This window comes from Hippocampus comes, unplaced genomic scaffold (genome assembly GCF_001891065.2).
Source record: "Hippocampus comes isolate QL1 unplaced genomic scaffold, H_comes_QL1_v1.1 scaffold63, whole genome shotgun sequence".
Lineage (NCBI taxonomy): Eukaryota > Metazoa > Chordata > Actinopteri > Syngnathiformes > Syngnathidae > Hippocampus > Hippocampus comes.
Genome location: NW_017805987.1, coordinates 77251 through 94316, shown reverse-complemented (window position 1 = coordinate 94316; position 17066 = coordinate 77251). Strand labels below are relative to the sequence as shown.

General features: G+C 45.0%; 1 protein-coding gene across 3 annotated transcripts in view; it reads left to right on the top strand.

Moving 5' to 3' along the window:
* Positions 1-17066, top strand: part of camk1da (calcium/calmodulin-dependent protein kinase 1Da) — a 31795-nt gene that overhangs the window by 8827 nt on the left and 5902 nt on the right. For 2 of the 3 annotated variants that reach the window (XR_002170741.1, XR_002170740.1), the window contains exons 2-11: positions 3326-3457; positions 4589-4663; positions 7996-8134; positions 8408-8534; positions 10194-10269; positions 12328-12440; positions 13927-14005; positions 14135-14222; positions 14333-14558; positions 15602-15992. Coding sequence is in view for 1 of the 3 variants with exons in the window: in XM_019891854.1 (XP_019747413.1) it covers positions 3326-3457; positions 4589-4663; positions 7996-8134; positions 8408-8534; positions 10194-10269; positions 12328-12440; positions 13927-14005; positions 14135-14222; positions 14333-14558; positions 15602-15726 (1180 nt within the window). In the remaining 2 variants the exon portion in view is untranslated. Of the gene's footprint in view, positions 1-3325; positions 3458-4588; positions 4664-7995; positions 8135-8407; positions 8535-10193; positions 10270-12327; positions 12441-13926; positions 14006-14134; positions 14223-14332; positions 14559-15601; positions 17036-17066 lie in introns of those variants that run through there. The other variant, XM_019891854.1, reaches the window with a different exon arrangement.

The following is a 17066-nucleotide window of genomic DNA, read 5'->3' as shown; positions in this document are numbered from 1 at the left end:
TGAAAATCTGTCAAGAATTGCCTCTAAATGCGTGAAACACAGCTTTTTTCTTAATGGAACTCCTCAACTCGTTTCAACATAGTTCCTTGTCACCAAGAGGCCGCAAATAATGGCAAAGCATGACTTCAGTCCAAATGAAGCTCTACGCTTGACATCAACCTAGTTCCGTGTCAAGTAATACTTTTTTGCGTTTGTCCTGAAGTCCGTGTCGGTGAGTTTTCATCCGATAACGGAAGATAAATTCCCCCCCAAAAATCCGCCACAAAAAAGTGCACAGCTAACGGCATCGGTTTCTTGTCAGAATTTGACGAGCACACGTTTTTTCCGGGGAGAATGTATTTCCATTCTTTTGCAAATGAAGAAGCGGCGGCGGCCGTCGTCGGTTTCCATGTTAAATGTGTCACTGTCACCTTGTCCTTCTATTTGAGTCGCTCCCTGGCGAGCTCCCTCGCTTGAGAAACACACACCGGCTGCACGCATACGCCCCGCGACAGAGGCAGTGGAGCTGAACCGAGACAATTGCACAGGTTCATACGGCAGGAAATGGAATTGCCGAGGCGGGGGGAGCACCGACGCGCACACAACGTGAAGTACACCGCTCGCTGGCTGAGCCAGCTTTCCAGATGTTTCACCAACTCCCCTGTTCCAATCAATCACCCCTCATTCAGGCTTTTTATTACATCAAATTTCGGGGTTGGGGTGAGGTTATTTTATAAATCTTTGACCTTTTCCCTCGCTTGTGGTCGCGGCGGTGCTCCTCGTATGCGTTTATGAATGCGCGTTTGGCGGCTGTGCACCAATTTCATTTTCAGCGCATCCTTTCTTTGTCGCTCTCTCTCTCTCCTGACCTTTTCCGCCCCTTTCAGCGAGCTTGACATTTTAATCAATGAGCGTTTGCATCAATCGAGGGCAAATTATATCCGTGGCGATTTCTATGGATGGCTTTTATCCTGACCCATGGTTACAGACACACGGATATACAGTACTGCACTGGAGATTCGGCTCCTCTCTCATCTTCTCAGTGCGGCGGGGTTATCAGTCGTTCTCTGCAGAGGATAAAGAATAAATGCTGGGGAGTATTGTGATATTGTTTTTCTGCACGGGTTGCCACAAGGCTTGGGGCCCAATAAGCGGTTTACCGTGGTTTTAAAAAGTCATGTTTTCAAGAACTGATTTTTTTTTGGGGGGGGGGGGGACTGCTAATGAGGGCTCAATATGATTGGCTCCTTGCAGAGTTCAGTTTGAAGTTAACTGCCGCTTTTTTTTTTTTTTTAAACTGAGCAGAGAGCGGAGGGGCGAGCACTAACACACGGAGGAGGAGGAAGAGGACAGAGACAGCGTAATCATGGATGGCTTTTCACTCTAACGTGCATTGTCTTAAAAAACAAAAACAAACAAAAACAAAAAAACAAAAAACAATGGTGCCAGAGAGTACTAGTTAGGCCCGAGAGTGGCATGACTGACCCACGGTGACTTAAAAATAATTGAAACAAGGAAGAAAAAAAAAGACTTGTGAGATTAGATTGTGGAGTTCCCCCATGATGTGTTAACCTTCAGGCAGCAGGCGGTTGTTTTTGAATATACAATGCTTAATTAGCTTTTGCGCGCAGAGACCGTATACGCCCCTTTGTGGCTTTATAATAGATGCTCATTGATGTGTGGGCCAGCGTCTCGAATATATGAAAAGGTTCAAGTGGGCGTGTGTGCATTTACAGCACAAACAGCCCCGTCCCACGCACGTTTTTTGTCTTGAGTTTGACGTCAGAGACAACCACAACCATTATTATCGGTTGCAGGCAGGTGCTCGCGTGTGTCCCGACGGTTGACGGACAGTCCCGATCCGGACACCACAGTGGACAGCCAATCATGTTGTCAGGTTACAGGTTGTCATTATTGGTGCATGAAGGGGTTAATCAGCTGTTGGACGTTTTGGACAAACACGCACTCGTCTCATGAAAAGACCTTCTGAGCGAAGAGCGAAAAGCACGTATTGGTTTCTTCACACCCACGTGACACAACGGACGAAGGGAATTTCACAGGATAATAACATGAGTAATCAGTGTTTGGAAAGCCGTTTAGTTTCGGTCCGGGTGAACATAAATGCTAAAGTGCTTCTTTGTGAGTTTTGGGGTTGGAGTTTCCCTGATTTGTCATGCAAATTGATTTTTAAAAAAATGTCAACTTTGTCTCCAAATATTTTTCAAATCGCTTATTGTACTGAATATCCATTTTGATTATTTGAGTCATCGGATAAAAATTAACTTTGCAACAAAATGTGCAGGTGAGCCGGAGGAGGAATTCATTTTTGTCTTGCACACTTTTGAAGTGAATGTGCGCCTTTAAAATGCGGGGGCCTGGCCTGGTGAGTGCCGTGGGTGTCGGTGAATGAAAATGTGGTGTTGGCTGTTCAGGTTCGCGGCTTGATGTTAACTGGCTCACCGTTAGCCACTTGTGGCCAGGCAGCTTGTGTCTGACTGTGCTTCTTCTGCTTATTTTTTAAAATTTTATTTTATTTTTTACCGTTTGTGCATTCTGTATTAAATTAGCGAACAGCTGTTGTGGTGCGCTAGACAAAAACTTTCTTTTCGGCACCCTTTCCTCATGGCTCACAGCCGAGTCATTTCGACAGTGTGGAAAAAATGAAGTCTTTCGATGACAGGAAGTGACGCGGAAGGACAGGATGTGTTGATGACCGGAGCGGGTAGAATATTGAAGAGTTAAGCGCGGAAAGAGGTTTAGCATAGTGGCAAATTGGTGACGCTGAAGGCAAACGATCTGGCGATGGGCTCATCTGCATTCATCACACCGCTTGTTTTCCCGATTGGAGCTCTCACTTCCCGGAACACACATGGAAGACGTGGCCGAATCTGAATTTCGGCTCATTTGCCTCGAATATTTGTCTGATGGGATATTTCATACTTTGCGTCAGTGGAAGAATGCCTCCAGTGAATCGGTAATTAAAATGCTAATTTCCACCCCACCCACGTTAGAAGCGGTTCCACTCGCTTTGTTCCTTCCGGCCCAATTGATGAAGTTTTGAGAGCGAGGCTCTCCATCACAGCGGTAACCACGGCGACACTTTTCTGTGGACTCGGCCAACGAAGCGAACCAAATCGAATTGCCTCCAGTTTTCCTCAGCCACAAAACGTGACACACTTGCTGAAATAATGAACAGCACTTGTGACTTTAGAAAGATTTTTTTTTTTTTTCGCTCTTCATTTTTCAGCATGCGTATTATTGCGCTGTCAAACCACAATGCATCACACTGAGAGGTTCGCTCATTCATATGTCGCTAAATCTCAATTCGGATCTCTTGTCTTTGCAGAGGAGCCTTTTCCGAGGTGGTCCTGGCCCAGGAGAAACTGACGGGTCGAATGTTTGCGGTGAAGTGCATTCCGAAAAAGGCCCTCAAGGGGAAAGAGAGCAGCATTGAGAACGAGATCGCCGTGCTGAGGAAGTGAGAGCAGCGCCGCGCACACACAAACACACACACACACACACACACACACCAGTATGAGCCATCTTTTTCATGGTTACTGGGGCAACTATGCGTCTCCTCTATCAGCCACCCCCAGGTCTAAAGCCCGTCTCTCTCTCTCTCACACACACACACACACACACACACACACACACACACACACTGGCTCTTCCAGTAGCCACGTTCGTCATAACTATGAAAATATCGCTCGACTAGAATGGGCGGACATTGCTTTGCGACCGCTTCTTCATTCAATATTTCCTCCTCTGAAGTGACATCCGTCTTTTATGGCTGTTGTATCAAGCGGAAATGTTTTCTTTGTTTCTGCGATAAACTCTTCCGGGACAAACGGCGCGACGCTGTGAACAGACCAACGTCATTTTTTGCCGACACATTTCCAGATGGTGTTGACTTATCATCATTGTGGTTTAGGATTTAATTGGCTCTAAAGCCTTAATAGGACCACCCCACCACCCCCAAAAATAAAATAAAATAAAATGCATCACGGTCAGCTGATATGCGAACAAACGTTCCCCATTCACAGCTGGAAAAGAGACTTGGATGAATGAGAGTGGCTTGATCATGTGACGCTGTAGCATCTGAGAAGGGCTCTTCTGCGAGCACTCTTATTCTCTGCCATCATCGCCGGCAGTCCTCACACACACACACACACACACACACACACACACACACACGCACGCGCCCCCCGTGCACATTCTCTCTGTCAAACCCGTACGCCTTTTGTGTGCCCGCGTCGACTACAAATGAGTCACATCACGGTACTCGCGCTCCATCGCCGCTCACGCACTCATAATGATTCTTTTCTACTCACCTTCCGGGAATGCCTTGTGGGGATTTACCGCTGCTCCCAAAGCAAGCGATGATTAACCCACACGCCCACACTAAATCTCGTGTTCCAGGTATTAGGGTAACGCTCCTCTCCGTGCCGTAACCGTCGAGGCGACTCCGTCCAAATGGCTCCACGTGATTTCTGTTAACCCTTTTGAGGGACAGCGGTGACTACAGTGGACAGCTTATCGCGTAATCAGGTTACAAAGGGTGCACGAAAGGGTCAAAGCAGATTGACACTCTTGGTTTTTGTCTTTGCAGGATTAAGCATGAAAATATCGTGGCGCTGGAGGACATCTACGAGAGTCCGGATCACCTCTATCTCATTATGCAACTGTGAGTTGAACCGATTTTGAAAATATTGACCATTTGAAGAATAAGAAAGCCTTTATTCGTCTCACAATGGAGAAATTAACCAATTTACAGCAGCAAAGCTATGAAAATAGAAGAACAAAAAGTAAGAGGCGCTGCTGTAAAGGCAGCCACTCTCGCGGCGCCATCTTGACGTCATAATTAACGTCATAACAAAATAACGGCAGAAAAGGCGAAAGCGGCGGCGCTTTTTGGGTGGTGGCCGACTGACCTCCTCTCCGGGTTGAAACAAGAGACGAAACATTGCTCTGGCACCTGTTCTGGAAACAGTTGAGTCAAGTTCAATACAAGTCCTTGTGGGGGGGGGGGGGGATTACGCAACAGCGGGCGTTATTTGTCGCTCCATGTCAAGAGATTAGCGCTCATGTTTGGGGCTTCTTGATTCCGCTGATCCAAACACAGCAGGCGAGGGAGTTGCTCGGACATTTAATCAGGAAATGGGAATCGGGTAAAAGATGCGACATTGTACTTTCTCCTTGATTCGTTGAAAAGTTTGTTTTTTTTTCCTGTTATTTCTTTTTGGGTTAATCTATGTTTGTTTGTGGATTATTTACCATTGCACTAGAATCTTTTGACATGACAAACGTTGTCCAGCAGTTGCTTCGTTTCACAATTCGTCAATGAAATATAGACGAAATTGATGAAGAAGAGTTGTTTTCCGGCACACACTTTTTGTGTTTGGCGTCGGCCAAACAGGATGCGCTTAACTGAAATCCCCCCCGTTGGCCAGACGACACAAACTTTCCTGTCGTCATCAATTAGCCTATTAGCGGAGCCATTCCGTTTGCAGCCCGCTTTCTCCCAGCAAGCCTCCCGAGAAGATTTCAACCGCTTGCCATCCTGCTGGAGCAAAAGTTAAGCTTACTTCCCCCCGGGGAGCAGTTTTTGAGCTTCCCATTGTCCGCCCTTTGCGATTGGAACGTGGCCTTTTGCCAGTCAAAAGACAGTGAAGTGGTCTCAGATGAGCTGAGACGTTCCTTTGGGAAAAACCCATCCGCCGCGTCTTTGTCCATCAGCGTTTCTCATTCCTCACCTCCATCGCCTTCGTCTCCTTTTGTCCGTGTTCTCTTTCTCCTTCGTCCCTTCGCACCTCGTTTCCATCACCAGCACCTCTCGCCCTGCACCTGCTCACATGGAATTCAGTTTGCTTCTTTTTTTTTTTTTTTTTTTCCCTCCCTTCCTCGCTCCGGCGAGGTCCTTCATAGGTCAGTGCACATCAGTGACCATGTTTACAAGGTCAAAGGTAACATCGGAACTGGAGCTTGTTTCGCCGTTGCCAATAAATTGTGAATTCCAAGCGCCCGATCAACTTGGAAATATCTCCCTTCATGTTATGAAGACATGCTTCCCGCGAGACACGCTTTTCATCTTTTAGTGCGCGTCTTTGCTTGAGCAGCAAAAAAAAAACAAAAAAAAACAAAACAATAAAATAGAATCAAATCAAGTTAGTCCAAATCCCATTTGTTCCGGCCTTTTTGTGCCGCAGGCTGCACTCGGCCGTCGCACCAACGCGACAACCCAGCAAAAAAAGCATTTCGATCACGGTTTCGAAATTGACAGAAAACGCTTATTCAAGCCTGTGTACAATCATGGGGGGGCGCTTTGAAAAGGAAGAAAGTGCATCAGTTTGTTGGATGATTCTATTCAAGGCAATTGAAATCCAAATAAATGGTGTTATTGGGCTCGGTCGCTATCCCGAATCATCTTTATCATGTTTTTAAATACGATTAGTGGAACACACACAAGGCCTCCCAGGATTTACGATTCATCACCGCCTCACTATTTGTTTTTTTTTTTTTTTTTTTTTTAAATAATCCAAATTCTAACAGACGTCTAAATTGTAGTGGCCTCCAGCCGAAGGGGAAATAAAAAAAAGTCAACCATGAAGGACAGCGGTTAAAAAAATGAATTTGATCTTCTCCTCGGTTTTATGCCTTCCATTGTTTTCTTTTTTTTTTTTTTTGCACATTTCCCGGTCAAATTGAAAAGAGCCAGCAGCCGCAACTGTGCCTGATATTTTGATTGCCTTATTCAACAACACGAATAAAAACTTGCCATCGCTTTTTGAAATGACTTCCCGTCCTGCTCCTGCCTAAAAAATGAGAAAGAGTCGTTCAAAGGGAGCCCAATCACCACCAACCTCTGACCACAGTCCCCATTGTGAGCTCAGTCATTTTTTTTTTCTCTTAACAAGAAAAATCCAACAGTAAAAGCAATTTCCCCTTCTTTGTTGGAACACAACTAGAAAAAGACAATAGAGGAAGACTTGGTTTGCCCTTTTTTTCCTCACGTAATGAAACTTTCAGGCCTCTGTTGAAAGCACTCACTTCTCCGTACAATCTTTGTACGTGAGCGCTGTGTCAACTTTGAAATGTTTACTGTCCCGTAGCATGCCAGCATTAGTAATGACTGGATTCACGAGCTCGTCCTTCAAGATTTTTTTTTTCATCGTATTTGCGTATCGCCTGTATGCCTTTAAGGGGTGTGGTCTAGTGAGCGACGTCAAGAACTGGAGCAGGTTAGCCTGTGTGGGAGCGTCTGTCTGTGAGTTGCGGCTGACGGCAACTCGATGAGTGTTCTCGTTTGAGTTTGATTTAATTTTTTTATTTATTTATTTTTATTATTTATAATTGGGGGGGGGCACTTTACATTACCTCAGTCTTTTCTTTCGCTCCTTTCCCTTTCGCATGTGTCCATACGCATGTGTCGGTTCCCTGATTGCAATGCTCCGCTTATTTCCAAACATTTGACAAAGTTAGGTGGTTGTTGAAGCTTAGACAAAAACAACAAAAAAAAAATAATAATAATAGTTACCGTAGAACAAGCTTTAATTTGATTTGTTACCGTGACAACAAGCCCGAGCGCATCCATGGATGGGCGTGCCAATGGCGCTTTTGCACACGCGCTCGCTTGTTGCGTCTTTGACGCGTGAGGAGAGTTTCACTTTCCGAGACGGAGTTGTCCAGCAGAGGGCGCTACGTGCCCGTACACCAGATATTGACTTGGTGTGGAAACCGGACCTGTTGAGCGCAAAGCATTTATTCTGTTCTATAAACGGTAACAGGTGCAATTAATTTCTGTGCCTGTCACTATACGTCGCTGGCATAGATACATGAACAAAGATAGCGGGGGGGGGGCATCTGAGCAATAATAAAGAGGTCATATCGACTCTATTAGGCAAGCGCAAACCTTTCACCTGATCTTGTGTTGCATGTGTCCATCAGATGCTTTTCCAAGTGTGTCCACTGTGTCCTGATACCGCAGTTATTTCATTAACGCACACTTGAATTGCGCAGGGTGTCCGGCGGTGAGCTCTTTGACCGAATCGTCGAAAAAGGCTTCTACACGGAGAAAGATGCCAGCACGCTCATCCGACAAGTCCTGGATGCTGTGAACTATCTACACAACATGGGCATCGTGCACCGAGACCTGAAGGTAAGCACGCTCTCTGGCTCACTCTCACCTCTTAAGTGCCTTTTTTGCTCTCACTTGACAGTGAGAGATTTTGTGCCGCAATTACGCCAGGGGCTCTTCACTGTGCGGTCGTGCGCTGTGGGGTCAGTGTGGTTGCGTGCTGCCTCATGAGGTGTCACACACGAAGCTCAAGCTGAACAGATGTGTCTCTAATTCCCTTCAAATTTCCCTTTTTTTAAATTTTTTATTTTTTTTTATAAATGTTCTAAATCAAGGTCTGTCTTTCCCCTGTAGCCGGAGAACCTGCTGTACTTTAATCCCCATGACGGTTCGAAGATCATGATCAGTGACTTTGGTCTTTCCAAGATGGAGGGTAGCGGCAATGTCATGTCCACTGCCTGCGGGACACCAGGATACGTCGGTAAGTAACAGTGGCCATACGTTTATAGCATCGAGCTGCAGAACATGTCGCGCGAGCAAAAATGCGATGCGCCGTCGCGAATTTGATGCTCTGGGGCGATGAATCGAGTGCGTCTGAAGCGTTTGTGCATGTACAAAGTACATGTTGCGGCTTTCTTCGGATGGTCGTGCCTCTCTCCGGCAGACATGAATAATTCAATGAGCGCATGTTGTTTCCGTCTGACACCAGGCAGATTTATGCAGGCTGGGTCATCGATTTTTATTCAGCGTGTGTGTGCTTGTGTGCATGTGCATGAAAGGCTCCCTCACTGATATAGCATTAATCAGTCGTCCTCCCCGCTCGACTCATTCACTCAAAATCAAGTGTGTGTGTGTGTGTGTGTGTGTGTGTGTGTGTGTGTGTGTGTGTGTGTGTGTGTGTGTGTGTGTGTGTGTGTTTCTGCTCGTGCGTTTGCATCTGTTGTGACAAGAGACAGATGTTCAGACCCCTCGCCCGCATCAACACAAACAACCAATTGCTCAACTTGTTGACATGCAATGTCAAGTCTCTTGCGTGAACTTTTTTTTTTAATCCATTGAAACCTTTGCACAACATGTGTTAGTTTTCTTTCACTTCATCATAATGCAAAATGCACGTACACATACCCCAGTTACCCTGCATTTAACTTATTAGAACTTAGGTTTCAATAAACGGTGTAGGCTTTCCTCACATGCTTTCCTGATGCCGTTTCTATCGTACTTTCTCATCCAGCCTTCTTTGCCCTCCTGCATCGGTTCACTTTGTCATATGCTTCGAACTGTAACGCAACAGTCAACAAACCCTAAAACCCACCGGGCCAGGTCTGAATGATCAAGAGCCAAGCGCATCGTTTTTTGCGTCGTGACTAAGCTAATGTTTTGAAGATTCTGTTCGCTCCAGTAACACAATCTCATCGCATGGCTGTGCCAATGAGGTCCTTAATGCTCCAATTTAGAGTGCCCTTAAGCATTGAGAATCGTGTGCTTCAACTGCTCTTCACTTTAACACCACAGGGATCCATACTAAGTCCCATTGTTTAACGCAGTGGTATGATAGTATCTCGGAGCCGGATTTAAATGTAGCTAATTAGTATACAGTAGTTAAGCCTAATAATTCCTGTGTTTATCTTGCATTCGAAAATAGAAAGAACCAGACTTCATGACCTCACATGTTGGAATGCGGCAAGAGCAGCAGACATTCACAACATCACAATGACTCATGGTGTAACTATAAACAAGTACTCTCTGATTCAGCGCATGTGTGCAAGTGTGATATTTTGACCCACATTTTTTTTTTTTTAATGTCGTGGATAGAAAAAGCCTTCGGCCCCTTCATTTCGAAAGACAAGATTTTCTGATGTGAAAAAAAAGAGCCGAAATTAAATAATTTCAAAACTTCTTCCACCTGTCCAACTCAACTCAAATGGCAAAAAAGAAAAAAAACAACTGAGATCATGTAACATAAGTACGCAGATTTTTACATGCAGCTTCACATTAAAAAAAAGAAAAAAGAAACATCGCCCTTAAGCATTGGCTTTAATGGTGCGTGAACAACCACAAAGCTCCTGTAAAAGGGACTTTGTCAGTAATTAAGAAGCTCAAAGTGTCAAAAGGCTGACTCATTCTTATCTGTCTGTTTCAGCGCCCGAAGTGCTCGCTCAGAAGCCGTACAGCAAGGCGGTGGACTGCTGGTCTATTGGAGTGATCGCCTATATTCTGTAAGTCGGAATGTTCTCAACACACGCTCGTAGTTCCTCGGGCCAGATCTCGACTCTTGATTCGATACGGAGCCTCCAGGTTGCGTTCAAAAAGGTGTTCTTGTGTCACTGTCATTGTTATGAATGGAGCATTTATTCCCAACCGCTGCGCCGTTGCATTAGAGTGCGCCGCCAGAGATCAGGTGTGCTGCGGGAAAAGTATCCCATTTCACTGAACTGGTCCGAAACCGTTGATTTCTCAGCTACATATCCGTATCGTCGTTTCATCTTTTCTATATCGGTGACGTGTAGTGACAGGCTGAACGATGAACTGCTCCGCCGGATGGCAGAAGGTACAATTAACCAAAAAAGCAACGGAATGATAGCCTCGTGCTCTAAATAATTGCTCTGATGACTGTCTCATTAAAAAAAAAGGGGGGGGAGGGGGGGGTACCGAAACTCAACCGTATGCGTTCTCCATAAGTAGCTCGAAAATGTTATGAATTGCCGCTCTGCCTGATCACTCACGTTTATGAGTTGATGTGTGTGCCGGGTGCAATGATGATGATGATGATGATGCTGATGCTGATGGTGTTGCTAGGCGCCATCAGCAGAACCAGATGCGACTCCGCGCGATACCCTTATATGGAAATGGAGCCAGACGTATTGTTCTAGTTGTTTTGTTTTCTTCCCGCGCCGCCAACTCACCTCGTACCACCTCACGCGCACGCGCGCGTGCTACAAATCCAGCGCACACATTGTAGAATTCGCCGTGATTTTTTTTTTTTTTTTTGAAAGGTTTGTGTCTACGTCTGGGTCCCGTTGCCGTGCGCTTGTGCGTCCTCCACAAGACCAGGGTCAGAAGGTCGAGGTCAGCCGCGGGTTAATGGGACGAAGTGTGTGAGCCGTGGCCTTAAAAAAAGATCACGCGTATGTGTGTGTGTGCACTTGAGCGCACGTCACGGCGCTCAAAGAGAAAACGCGGCCCCCCCTGCTGGCAATGTGCACAATTAGTCTGGCAATTTAGACCTTGTTAGCTTTTCGCCGTTGCTCAGGTGGAAAGATCACATCAGGTAATCAGCCATGATAATCACCTGGGATTTTGTGGCCGGTGTCGTCTCGGTGCGCGAGGTGGACGACGACCCACCGTGGCGTGAAAGCCGTTCAACCAAAGAGTTGCGGCGACCGCCCGTCTTTCTTCATCTGAACGTTTCAGTCAGTTTGGCGTGACACGATCGTCGTCAGCCACCTTAAGCGTGAGCAAAAACACAAACGGCAAGTCTTTTCTTTCTTTTTTTTTTTCCTCCCAGCAGGCAGCACCTTGCCTCATGTTTCCCTTCATACTATTAACTTGTGCCTGTGTGAGTGTGTATCGATGGGGAACGGCATTTTAATGGGTCTTTAGGAAAATCTCAGTGCATCCAGAACTTGAGTAATGAGGTGCAGATGATGTTTTGTCGGATCGGCATTAATTACAAATGGGAGATTGGGGCAATTTGTCTTTGCCGCTCCACATCTCATGTCAGCTTGATGGCGAGGGTGCAAGTACTGCCAAATCACTCCAAAAGGAGCACTGCAAAGATGATGAAGGGAAAGTTTATTTTGCAATTAAATGAATGCTCGCTATTAAATAGGGCGGAACTATTTTGGAAAAGAATCCAATTATGAGTTTTTTTTTTCCTCCTCAATTTTTCCACCTCAATATTGTGATTGCAATTTTTTTTTTTTTGCCATGAATTAATCAATTTATCTCCCAAAATAAAGCCAACCGACCGACCAAAATGAGGCAACGGGTTGGAAATCTTTTCACAAACAGCTGCCTTGAAAATCGCATTCTACGACGTTGCGATGCCAAGTTGAAGTGGATTAAATTTTTTATTTTATCCATTTTTTTTTTTATCCTTAGTACTAAATTTAAATATCGCAACGTTATTTTCTACCCCGGCGCTCATCCAATTAAGCTAATGGAAGTACTTGACTTGAATCTTGAATTTGACTTCAAGTTAAGCGTAATCTCCATCTATGAGTTGATGAGCTCTCAACAAAAGCGAGCGAATGACAAAGCTCTTCCGTCCACAGGCTGTGCGGGTATCCCCCTTTTTACGACGAGAACGACTCCAAGCTGTTTGAACAAATCCTCAAAGCCGACTACGAGTTTGACGCGCCGTACTGGGACGACATATCCGACTCCGGTGAGCCTTCCTCCTTCGCCGCCGCCGTTGTCGTCATCCTCCCCATATGGACCCCGCACCGTCTCTCGGCCACCCCTGCCACGCTTCAATATGTGATCACGCCGTCAGGTGTAAGCGCCTGCTTTCCAACAGATGGTGTTCAGAGCACGCACAAGTCAAGCCAAACCAGTTCTGGGCTTCCTTGAAATCAAATCATGAAAATGTGTGTCATGTAACTGGATTCTTTGCAATATTGATTGTCGATGGTTAGCTCCTGTTTATCACAGGACACCGTTACTAGATGAAAATTTGCGATCGAAATAACATATGCTTTAAACCGCTTGTCACTTGTTAATTTACCCTAAAAAACTGACATTAAAAAAAAAAGGGGAATTTAGCATTGTGTATTGAAACACTTAAATATCAGTGATGATAGTCCTCCAGATTTTCCCGGAATTCCGGATTTTCAAATTTTAATGTGAAAATTTCTCCGGAGAATTGAGGAAAAATTGCCGAAAATGAATCCGGATATTAGTTGACAACATTGAACGAACACGCGTTTGAATTCGTTGTTTTGCTTTCACGAGCGTAGCCATGTTGAGGCACTAACACTCGCAACAGTAAAGAGATATTCATCTTTTTATTAACACACTTCCAGTAGAACGAATAAAAGACGCCGTGGACATGACCGTTGTTGTCGTAAAAAATATATTTGGACAAAAAGGGAAACACACAGATTGGCAGAAAAACGTGTCTGTCCGACTTCGAGTGTCGTCTCGGCTATCTTAGCTGTTGACGTATGTCATGTGTGACGTCGGTTGCGTCGGCGCTGATTGGTTGAAATCAAAAGACGCGCTTGCGTACGTTTTTTTTTTTTTCCCGGAATTTTCAGGACAGTCCACTTTCATCTCTGAATATTGAACCAAGCGACATAATTTCGTTGAATCAAGGTCTGCTAGCTTAATGCTAGTGTATAATGAGAAACACCGATGACAGGTTAGTAGAAATGAGCATGGATTGTGTTGTATTAATTTTTTTTTTTGTTGTTTTTCGCTTGCGTACGTTTTTTTTTCCCCGGAATTTTCAGGACAGTCCACTTTCATCTCTGAATATTGAACCAAGCGACATAATTTCGTCGAATCAAAGTCTGCTAGCTTAATGCTAGTGTACAATGAGAAACGCCAATGACAGGTTTGTAGAAATGAGCATGGATTGTGTTGTATTAATTTTATTTTTTTTAAATATGGAGCAGGAATAAATACAAAAAGCCAACAGCGATATTGGGGGGTATTGGGGGCCTTCTCTGCCACTCGTTCTTAATCACACCGCAGCTCTCCCAGTAGTCCTCAGTGCTGCCCGGCACAACATTGCACTACGCTGAACACGTGTACATCTCTAAATTTGGACTTGCATGTACTCTGAGAGTGAAACTGATGAATCGTCATATCACGAGGGACGATGTATACCGCTAGGTGTTTTGACTACACAATGTAATAATATCTTCCAGCCAAGGATTTCATCGGCAACCTCATGGAAAAAGATCCAGCCAAGCGGTTCACCTGCGAACAGGCTCTCAGACATCCCTGGTGAGCTACGCGCACTCAGACACACACACACAGAATGACACAGCAAAGGCAGGCTGACATAAAGACATCAAATCAATGGAGATATTGATTCAGTCGTGAGTGCCAACAAGCTACTCTCTCGTGTGCCAGGATCGCCGGAGATACAGCTCTCTGCAAGAACATCCACGAGTCCGTCAGCCGGCAAATTAGGAAAAACTTTGCCAAGAGCAAATGGAGGGTAAACTGCTTTCCTGAAGTCACTTAAGATTATTGAGTGCGACTCCGTCAGCGATGGTTTGCGCTTGCGGAGACGCGCTCACGCGCCGTTCCTCTCTGGCCTCTCCGCAGCAAGCGTTCAATGCCACGGTGGTGGTTCGCCACATGAGGCGGTTGCAACTTGGCAGCAGCACGGCGGGCAGCATGGACGCTTCCAACCCCCCCGCCAGGACGAGCCAGAAGCTGGCACAAGGTCCCAGCCAGGCGGACCGGAACAGGCCGGCTCCCGGCCAGAACGCCGGTTCGGCCGCCAGCCAGACTTCGTCTTTTGACAACTTAGGAGGGCCGCGCAAGGAATGTGAGTAGTGCGCCACAACATGCGTGCATTCGACAATTAAGTTTTCACTGTTTGTAAATGTTGTGCGTGGAAAAATTTACACCTCAGGAGGATTTGTATTATTGACTCAGACATTTTGGAAGTCGCAGCACTGGCAAAAGGGAAAACTAACTGAAGAGTGAAAAAAAAATTTTTTTTCACAAAATTCATGACAATCTGTCATATTTTTTTTTCACCAAATTTACCTAATAATTTTTTTTAATGCTTGAAAAATATATATTTCTAAAATTGTGAATATATGAAAATTTTATTTATATGTGTATATATATATGTATATATATATATATGTATATATATATATATATATATATATATTTGTTGCAAATCTTAATTTTGTGTCAAGTCATATCATTTCTTGTTATCAGGACATATTTATTTTATGAAAAAAAAAATCTCCAGATGTACTAATTGTCCCATTTCCTGGTTTATTTGATTCCAATTTTTATTTTCTCCTTTCAGAAACAGTCTTGAAATACAGAAAAGCCTGAAAGGGGAAAAAAACAAAAACAAGTTTGACGCAAAACTTGTTTTTAATCATTTCATGGTCATTTTACTTATTTTTTTGCGAAGAACCCAAAATATTTTTTTTTGTTTAAAATGAAATGTTCAGACCATATCATACATCCATGCAAGACAGTTATTTTTCCTTTATTTTGTTGTCCTATTTTTTTCATTCCAACCCCCCCACACACACACACACACACTTTGATGCTTTAATCTTTGATGTTACATTTGGCGACTGAATGTGTCAGATATGTACTGAATGCAAAGCTAATCAGAAACTGGGTACTTTTAAAACTTTTAAAAAATCAGAAACTGGGTACTTTTTTTTAATCTGACAGTTCTAAGAAATTCACCTCTGTTTCTCACGTTTATTTCTGTAACTATGCATTTGCATGTATTTGGGATTAATCCCCGTAAGGAGTCAAAAGTTCCAATTTTGGCAGGAAACACTTCTCAAGGCTGACAAATTGTGTCCATTCGTCTGACTCCGCCCACCCCAGGTGTCGCCGCGCCAGCCACTCCCTGCAGCCTGGCCTCCGCAGCCGCTTCCCCCGCGCCGGGGGGCGAGCTGAGCCGACCGCACCCCTCGCCGGTGCCCGCCCCTGTGCTGGCGGAGACCAAGTGACGCCAGGTGTCGCGGGGGACCAGCTGGGAGGCCACGGCGCTGTGAAGCGCAGGAGGACGCCAGGAGAGGACGTTTGACCCCCTTCGTCCGTTCACTGAACTTCTTCATGGAAGTGTGCCCCCACCCACCATGTCCTCCTCCTTCCCCTCAGCTGGTTCCTCGCCCTGCTCCGAGACGAGCAGAGGACCTTCACCCGGCCGACAACCCCCGCCGCTCCCAACTGGGATCCAGCCGCACGACATCACAGACTCCGGCTGAGCATGTTTGTGAGTTGCCTGGCGCTGAATCACATGAATCCGTGTCAACGTCCCTGCTGAATCTCGTCTCTCCTTCACCAATCTAATTAACTCTGTTTGTTTTCTTTCTTTTCAACTCGGGATTGACTGTTGGCAACTGGAATGTTTTCATTCATTTTTTTTTTCCCCCTCTTCTACTTCAAGGTGTGGTTTTTTTTTTTCTCTCAAAAGGCCATCGCTGTTAAAAATTCGCCGGAGGATTTCTCGAAACAAAAGACCACGATCAAGGCGATCGGTCGCCACTACCTCATGCTCATTACCCGGCTTTCGAAGCAAAAAGCTTCTCCCTAATTGGAATCCGGGTGGTTTCCCATCATGCACTGCTGGCTTTGTGCGCTTCATCCTGGCATCCCTCCTTATTTGCTTTAAATAATCTCTGCTCGTGTTGCGTAGCAAGTTGACAGTATTTCATTCATCGTTTAAAATGCAACATGTAGCACCTTTAAAAAATGTGTTTTTTCTTTTTTCCTTTTGGGGGCTTCGTCCGTCCGTGTGAGTTTTCGCTTCAAAAAAGTGCTTTCAAAGAACCTTATGACTGTTGAGAGAGGAAATGTAGAAGTTAGTGCTGTGTGTGTTTTGCATAGCGAGGGTGCAGATAACGGACGCAGGTTTGACGCCACCCACCGACATTTATCAAACAGGAAAAAGAGATTGTATTGAACATCCGACTTTTTTTTTTTTTTGAAGACTCATGTTGCTTTAAAATGAGTTTCCGAATGTTGCCCTTCAATGGAGTCAAAGTGAAACACTCAGAAATGTAAACTGCATGGGCAAAAGTGTTCACACACTCAACAAAAACTCACCCCCCCCAAAAAAAAAAATCCACTCAAATTAAAATTAACTGAATTTTAAAAACAAATGTCAAAATGAACAAAAAAAAAAAAAAACCTACAATGAAAAATGCCAAATAATTATAACCCTGCTTTGGACCTGATTTTCTTCCATTTGTGACGATGAAGGTGCCCCGTATCACGTCACATTTTGGGGCGTGTTTGTGATGACGCCCCCCCCCCCCCCCCTCCTGTCTCTACGCTTTCTTCTCAC